Here is a 9,452-nt window from a genome sequence, read left to right as displayed (position 1 = left end):
TGCTCCTATTTTGTATTGCTAAATGGACTTTTGAGCTTGAATACTGTTCGTTATCTCCATATATTTCATTTTACAAATCGACATTACTAATTGATATGATGAAATATCTTGCTTTGATCAATTACTTAAAATTGTTTTAAGTTGATAATACTTAAAGCAATAAAATCAATTAAATAAAAGAAAATGCCTTAAATTATGTAAAAACATCTACAAGTAAATACAATTCAAAATATGTGACGTATAAATAAGGAGTTATATAACACTTTATATGTTGATATAACAATAAAATATAAGACAATATGCAAATTATATCACAACAGGTGTAGAGACCTTTACGCTTCCGTATTAACAGCTTGTTGATTCAGGCTTCTCTTCTATTATGGTTTTCTCTCACATTTTAAGACTTACTGGCTAGAGTCGCGGAGTATGGAGTTGATCCTTACGTTGCGGGTTCGAATCCCACTGTGGGACGTGGAGACCGCTCCTTCGGATGAGACCGTATAAACTGAGGTCCCGTGTCGCAGTATTTGTTGGCACGAAAAAGATCTCTCACTGCTCAATGGCTCTGAGTGCCGAGTATAGGTCAAAATTTGCAGCTCTCCACCGGCAAGTGGTGGCGTTTCCATATGAGTGAAAAATTCTCGAGAGGGACGTTGAACAATAAACAAACAAACAAAATAAGACTTACCGGAAGACCCTTTGTCAGAATGGACAAAGGTATGAGATGTTGAAATTTCGAATTAAAGGTTAAGTGGCAAAATGCGAACATCTATCTTTCTGTCTTCATTGATTCAAAAGAAGAATTATATAAAGAATACATAATCAGTATGTACCTGTCCCAGTTGCCAAATCATGTAACAATATTTTCTTTGTTTATAAAGTTCACTTTTATAATTACATTTAATAAAAAAAATTGATTTAATATAACAAGTGGTGATATAACATTTACCCATAGTTCCTTTTTGAAATCATAATTATTTCAATTTTAATTTTTTCAATATTTTCACCAACCAAATTGGATAACCAGACCTATTTACATGTACAGGATTCCATAACTTTATAAATACCATGAAAGAAACAGATACATAGTAAGATCTAGTAAATGTTCTACCAAGCCTCAATCCGTACTCCTTATGAAAATATTAACAACTCTGCAGGGGAAATATCGGCAGTAATGTTTAACAACGTACTCGATAAGTGATGTTAATCAGCTGTAGATACTTCAAAACTTCAAGGAACCATTAAAAAACCATGCTCTTTTAAATGGCATGGAACTCGCAACTTTTACTACCCTTGTCTTGGTCCTCTGCAGATTTATTTTGTTAAACACCATTCTTAATCTACACATAAGTACTCTGAAGTTGATATTCAAAAGATGATTGAGTTTTTCAATGACAATACCTGCGTATATGTACTATTTCCAATAATAGATTGAAATTCTTATGGGATGGTTGGTTATTAACAGAGTCTGCCTGTTTTTTGTATTCTTATGAAGCAATATTGACTGAATTTCTTCAAAAACTTCTACATGTAAAGACGAAATATTATGATGAGCCTTCAATTCTACATTTAGACACCGGTATATTAATGACGTTTTATTATTCGTGCAATGATCATTTTCATTCATACATTGATTGGATATATCCCACTGAACTTGAAATAAAAGGCGTTATAGAGTCAAACACAACTGCTTCATATTTAGATATTTTATGAGAGAAACTTAATTTTAAATAAACGTGATGACTTCAACTTTTCTTTTTTTTCAATTTGTCTTATTAATGTAGCTATATACCATAATAACCTGCATATGTTGTCTATAATATGTCTCCATGTTGATTCGATACGCAGTAGATGTTTTGCCTACGAACAATTTCTAAACCAAGGCAGGCTACTGACAAATAAGTTGATGTTATTAGAGTTTTAGCAATGTCGTTTGCAGTCAACATTTCGCAAATTCTATTATCTTTACAATGATCTTGTTTGCAATAAGAACCTGTGGTTAGCACACCTTTGATTAAAACAATTATTTGTGTTTTCTCATTTTCATTAATATACATGTAGATTGATTGGGGGAAGATTTCAAAAGCATCAGTACCTTTCATACTTTTTTCATATTAGTTGAAATGTTATCATCACATCATTATTTCTAAAAATCAAAAATAAGTCACTAAATATATATATTTAAAAAAATAAAATTTTAAAAAAATGATCAATAAATATTTATATAATCATTTACCTACTTTAATAAGACATGCCTCTAGAGACTTTTTTTCTTTTCAAATATTTAATTCCAGACGTCCTTAGTCTAGCCTATTTATTGTAAACAACTCATTTATGTCCCGAAAATTGTCTCGCCACATTTTAAGACTTTAGATGGGAATACAATAACTTCCTGTTAGGCTTAAAGTGTTATATAAAACCAGAGACTTCCGAGCTTCTCATTCTGAAGTCTCTGGTTTTATCGTATAGTTTAACCCTAACCGGGAGTTGTACGACTTTTTATTTCTTTACTCTGAAAATGATGAGGTAATGAATTCCATAAAATCATATTATATCAACAAGCAAAAAAACTAAACAAAAATAAATATGAATAACAGGGATCAACAAAATGGTTAATCTTGTACCCAGTAACAAATCGTAAAATTGTTCTATTTACCTGCCTGTACTTGGCAGTGCTAGTAAAACTGCTATTTGTCACTGTCTCCATGTAGGCTAAACAATTAACACATAAATACTTAAACACATATGGATAACTCATCACATTCCCTCCCATATAAACCCTCTTGGTCTTTGAAGAAAACTTAATGTACAATGACACGGTGTTTTCACCTAGTTTGTATTTATCCATTATGTACAAGTCTAAATCACCATAAAAAATATGAAAGTACCTTTTGTACTATGTAATATAAAATTTCTCTATAATTCTTTTGTTCAACTAACCTATCAATTACTTGTTCATCATATTAAATTAATTATCATAAATGAATAGCAAAGAGGAAGAACTTCTCTCAGTGATGTACAGATTTATAGAGCACTGTCCAGCACCAGAACGCTTAACCCAGTGGTCCAGAATTTTTCAAATCTGGTAAAAACCCTTACTCATTTCAACTTTAATAATTATTGTACTCTGTTTTCCTCCTATATGCAGAGAGAGTTTTTTCAATGAATTAATGCATTTTCACAATACAATCAATAGAGTCCAGCTCTTACCCAGACCCTCTGAATTTCACAACTTTTGAAAGGCATCCTTGTTCACTAAACCTTAGATTTAATTTAACTGCTACATTCAAAGGGATAGAAAAAAAACAACATTTTTTTCAAAAAAATGCTTTCCATTATATAATCAATAGAGCCCCGCCCTAACACCAGAAGGCCTGAACAAGGGGACATTAATTTTGGAAGAAAAATCCTTGTTTATTATCACCATGCACTTAATTCATCTGTTAGATACCCAGGGGTAAAGAAGATTTTCAAAGAAATCATGCATTTCCTAACACCAGAACTTCTGACCCAGGAGCTATGAATTTCACTATTTTGGAAGAGACACCTACCTATTACCATGCACTTCGTCTGACTGCTAAATATACAAGGGAAGAGAAGTTTCTTTAGAAGAATTTATCACTGTATGATCAATAGAAACTCACCTTAACTCCAAAAGCCCTGGGACTGGGGCCATGAATTTCATAGTTTTGGTAAAGGGTTCCATGTTTATTACATTCATGCCACCTATTTGAATGCTTGATGTCTAAGAGTAAAGAAGATTTTTAAAGATAGCACTAATTTTGGTGGTTTTAGCCCCCATCCCTCAGGCCCGACTGCAGGGACCATGAAATTCAGATTTTTTGTTTCCTTTCACCCATAGATGCTATATGCCAATTTGGTTGAAATCGGTTTAAAAGAAGCTGAAAATATTCAAAAGTTTACAATTGACGAACAGTGCATGACGATGGACGAAAACAGATAGCAATAGGTAACTCTGGTGACCTAAAAATGGATCTCTTGATTGATTTTTAGAACAAATTCAAAGATCACCTGATTTTATATTGACGTTTTGATTAAGCTATCCAATGTTATCTGAATATCTTTGAAAAAACCTTTGTTCGATCATCATATAACTTGAAACTCAAGTTGGTCATGATAAATACATAACACTCTTTTTTATTTTCTGGTTAAAAGATAATTGTAAATTATGCCCGCATCAAATGATTCAGCTGCAAATGTGAACATCTAACTTACGCATGTTGCTTATTACACGAATCAGTGGCAGAACCATACGTGTGAAGGTTACTAGTATGTTCCGTGATACCCGCAAAATGGATTGTAAATGCTGCGTAAACTATATACAGAAGTATATCTCTATAGGAAGATGATTTTTTCACATTCATAACCCAAACACATAATTTTTTAGGTGTACAATCTTTGCGAAATAATCATCCACTATATTTGCTTTGACATGCAGATGAACCTCTTGGGTTTTTTGGTCAAAGATCAACCGGATTCTTGTCAAATTCATTTCAAATACAATTTCATGCGGATCTTAACTTGGAATCTTTGTCCTTTGATATGATATTTACAGTTTGAATCACGAAAAGATGGTAATTCATAATAATGAATAGAGGAATTTTGTATTAACATTTCTTCATATTATGCAATTTTTACGTATTCTTAGTTGTTTTCTCAAGGTTGTGTATGCTTGATAAATATACATATAAATATGTCTAACTCATAAATATTTCATTCATAAACACATATTAATGCTTTGTCGCTTTAAATGATTACTGGATAATGATAAATATCATTCAAATAGGGATAAATCTACACCATACTAGCCTGGTTGTAAACGCTGAAATATTTTTTTCATTTCAGCTGTAATAGTATAGATGTAGTATCTTTAGTAAATGATAATGTATTGAAACATTTGAATGAATTAAAATTTGGATTGGGTTATTTTGCCAAGGTGCCAGATTCTGCGATTAGACTTTTGCGCGATTGCAAATATTGTAAATACATTTATGATTTTTTAAAACATAAAAGATCTGATGCATAAAGGTATTCGCAATAAGTATTCTTTTTAATACATGTACCTCTTTCATTTTTTATTTTCAAAGAATTGGGTGACAAAATTTTAAAACGTATTTCATCATATATTCATCTTGTGTAGTGGTAAAAAACATTCTGATTTTTCGAAAACAACTAATCAAAATGAGATATGTATCTTGGAACTTTGTTTAAAAATTACATTTTACTGTTACTATCAAAGAAGTGGAGCGTTTCTTAATTCTACCTTATTCCCCATGTTCTGTTCTATATAGCTCATATTTCATAAGTTAAGCAAAAAAAAAAAAAAAAAAAAAAAAAAAAAAAAAATAAAATAAAATAAAATTTATCTTAAAATTCTAATTGAATGCAGGCCATTTTACAGACTTCAATTCACATCCATATAGATTATGAACCAAGAAAATGTTCAACAGATACTGCCAAGAAAATTCAAAAATTTACAATAATGAAACATCAATACCAAATCATATTTTATTTTCTTATCAACGACTTTGAAAGAATCGATGCAATGTCTAATTCCAGTCTGACATCCTATCGTACAGGTGCTGTGTGGCGCTGCGGTTCCCCACGCGATGACTTGTGGGGTCTTTCATTCCAGCCCGGTATATGTTTCTGGAAGCAGAGGTATCCGGTCGATAGGGCGGTGGTGGGGACATTCCTTTTCGTCCTGAAGGAGGTGGCTTATTATTGGATAAATCTGACACCTGCCTCGAAATCTCGGGCGACTTACATCGTTTCTGGTAAAGAACATACAACCCAAGTGCACTTCCGGTTACAAGCAGTGAACTTAATGCACCAACAGTTCCCGCCAATGCTTCGTTCCCTTCAAGATTTTGTTCCACTTGAACTTGCTCTCCGTCTATTAAACATGTGCACATAGGTACCTCACAGGACTAAATAAAAAACACAAGATTGTTTGGACTATTTTTCATGAACTATTGCACGTATTTACGCTTTGAATAATCCTTTGACTCAGAAGACATTGCAATACTCTGGTATAATTTTGCACAAACATTTGATTTTCCCTGTGATGTCTAGAATTGTCTTATTCAGTAACACTTAAAGTGATACTAGTATATATAACCAAAATTAAAAAGATCTTTCTATTTGTTTTGTTACTTTATATAAAGAGGACTTTCCTACAAATTACACAATCTAAATCCATCGCATTTCAAAGATATTAAAAATTTAAAATAATAACCGATTTATTTACTGACTCCACATTTAAACAACAGACAACGTTTAAAGTAAATTTAACCACATATAGAAACTTGAGGTAATCTAAGTTCAAAATCGTGAAAATTTTAATTGAACATAAATAACATATATCATATATATCTACACTCAATCTCGAATTTTGATTTTTTAGATACGCCATATATAGCTTTAATCAAACAATCAACATGGCTAAGCTAAGATTTTCAAATTAAAAAATCAGGAATTGCAGCGTGTTCCTCCTAATTTTAAAAGAACAAGTCAAAGGTGTAGTTTGCACAATGAAAATGAGAGTTGTTTTCAATTTGGAAGCATATATCTTGTTGCGTTTGTGTCTTATTTCTATATTTTATTCAAATCAAATATTATTTCATTATTTGATTGAAATTTGGCACAAAAGACACTATATACTATCTCTGAATTTATGTTTAATCTATAAACAGCATAGATTGACAAAAAAATTATTTTAAAGGAGAAAATTCTTATTAAAATATCTATAAAAATGTTCATTAAATGTTATTAAATAATTTTTCAAGATGTTGCTACTTACTGCCTCGACATTTCGATAACATCCAGTAAATAAAATACAACACAGAAAATACAAGTGTGATGTCATCCTGAACTCGATCTTCCAATACTATGGCCAGCTCAGGATTAGAAGTTATTTTAGATACTTTGGCATGCAGCCAATTTCTTTACACATTCTAAGGTACAAAACTCTATAAATGTACTTCACTTATTTTCAATTAGTTACAATTTTATTAAGAAATTATTTGGCTTTGTTGGAGTAGCTAGATACATTCTTTAGATTAGATGGATTTAAAACAATCGCTTGTTGATTTTCAACTTTAAGCTATTGACACAGTGATTTAGGGATATGAACAATCAATTTCAATGAAAATTCTCCCCATGTCTTAAGCTCAATGACGTTGAAGCTGTCTATCTTTTCTTTCTTTTGAAATTAAAACTTTACTAAACACTACGTAAAGCAACTGTGTCTTTTACCAACCCATGCATAGATTCCACAGAGCATTTAATGATAATTCAATCCGAATTTTTTTCTTAAAATACATCAACAGAAATTTACAAATACAGCTTTAAGTCATGGACACAAAGGTAGATTATAAATAACGAAATCCGTTAAATTTAATTTAGTTACTTAAGCTCACTTTGAATTGCATAACATCATGATAAAGTACCCAATCTTTCATCAGTTGGGTCAGATAAACATTTCCATGTATATTAATTTATCTGATCATAGCACCCAACTGCCAGTTCAATTGTTAAAGTATATACAAAATAATTAATGTTCATTACGAATTCTCCTGTCCTAACGACGTTGTGCCTTAGATCAATTTTCTAATCCTGGATATATATTGTCAGATACATGTTACTAATAACAGCAAGGTCCCCCAGAAAGCTAGGCCTGTACGGAAAAATCAATTTGTGACATCTTCATACAGAAAAGTCTACTTGCGTTCTCTGGACTATTTCGGACAGGCTTTAATATTAAATACAAGATAAACAAAACCGGTAATGGGTCGTTAAGTTTCCTGTGATAATCCTAAAGACTTAATTCTGTTAGATATTTTTCAAATGTTTCCTGGCTACAAACCAAAATAGGAGACATTGAAACATACAATCTGCATGCATATGATATGGCGTCTTTTATTTTAAGTTAAATGGAATACATCGAATTAATGTATGAATGATAATGATCATTATTAATAATTTATAAAACTTCATCGATATACCTAAATGTCGAATTGAAGGCTGCAGCAAAAAACTTTTTTTCATATAGACGTTTTTTAAAATAAATTCTGCTTCATGAAAAATTAAGAGCACAGATTTGCTAATAACGGAGCACAATTAATATCCAAAGGAATTCTAACAGATTGTTGGAAGACCTGGTCTCTAAAGACTAAGATATTGTCTATGAAGAACTCAAGCATCTTTTTAATATCAACTTACGGGTACCTTTCCTATTTTTTAGTAAAGTAAGTTTGTAGATGACCAATGACAAATTAAGTAATTTGCGACTCATTCTTATTAAAGAAGCAGTTGTCTAACATGATGACGTCAAATAGCCCGGTTTTTAAGTTTTCGTGAGGAATGATTATATAAAGTGCTGAAAAGTCATATGCTTTGATGCTATAGCTTTGGCTAAATTTTGCGATTTCAATTATTCTAAAAGTTCTTTAGAGTTTTTAAGTATCAACAATTGATAAACACCATGTCTAAAATATATTGTTTCACAGTACTGATGAAATTCTTCTTCACTACTGTTTATATGTTGATGAGGAGTATAGAAAGAGACTTTATCGAACATTTTTTAGATTTCGCTTTATTTCATGTACTAGAATTCATACCTTTTTTTTTTTTTTTTTTATTTTTTTTTTTTACAAATATAAGTAATACAAAATTAGCGGGTGGTTCCGGGGGAGGGGAGGGGGTTCCAGGCTTTAGGGACTTATGATAAAGTAGAGAAAGAGGTCATCAAAATTAAACTGAATAGAAAGTCTTAAAATTGACCACAGGTCTTCTTAGGATGTTACGTACTAAAGCAAAGGTAGTGTAAATGGGATGTAAAGTTTTGAAAATTGAATAAATAAATTGGGGAAATCTCTCTTCACAAAATAGATCCATCTATAAGATCGGCTACTGACCTTTTATGGAATTATGCTATGTGAATGTTAACATAAATACTTTGCGTGTTTTTGAGCTTAAGTTGCCAACAAATTCCAAGAATCTAAATGCATTGGATCATTTGCACCCCAAACTTCCACTCCCATGCGGAATAACTATCAAGGCGTAACTGTCAAAGTGGGCAAATCCACTACACAAATAAATGCTGAAAACATTGTTCTCCAACAAAATTACAGTTTGCTAATGCTTTAAAGCATTATCATAAAGAAAAAATCCACTGGCTGACTCTTTAAGATTTTTTGAAGAACAAAGTTAAACTTGTAATATGATGTCGGTTCCGATTTGAAAATTTCAGTCAGGTACAATGTTTATATATTCAAAACAAATTACAATTCTCTCCCTATTTACTAGTATTGAAGCAAAATAAAAAAAAATCGAGTCCATAATTATTTTGTAGTAGTATAGAAATTTTTATTGAAAAATGTAACTGATCTCAATCAATCATGTTATACGCTGGATATCAGAACTATAGT

At 31.3% G+C, this 9,452-nt stretch overlaps 1 protein-coding gene across 1 annotated transcript; it reads right to left on the bottom strand.

The window, feature by feature from the left end:
* Nucleotides 1-5,569: 5,569 nt before the first annotated feature.
* On the bottom strand, nucleotides 5,570-6,965 carry LOC133183415 (uncharacterized). Its single transcript, XM_061318378.1, has 2 exons — nucleotides 6,824-6,965; nucleotides 5,570-5,951 (listed from the first exon to the last, which is right to left on the bottom strand). Exons 1-2 carry the CDS (start codon nucleotides 6,887-6,889, stop codon nucleotides 5,571-5,573), a joined length of 447 nt encoding a protein of 148 aa, XP_061174362.1. The 5' UTR covers nucleotides 6,890-6,965; the 3' UTR covers nucleotide 5,570.
* Between the last annotated feature and the right edge of the window lie 2,487 nt (nucleotides 6,966-9,452).

The sequence above is a fragment of the Saccostrea echinata genome, unplaced genomic scaffold, assembly GCF_033153115.1.
Source record: "Saccostrea echinata isolate AGI-Se365-2 ecotype Australia unplaced genomic scaffold, CSIRO_AGI_Sech_v1 ptg000009l, whole genome shotgun sequence".
NCBI classification, from domain to species: Eukaryota; Metazoa; Mollusca; class Bivalvia; order Ostreida; family Ostreidae; genus Saccostrea; species Saccostrea echinata.
This window is presented reverse-complemented; position numbering and strand designations above follow the sequence as displayed.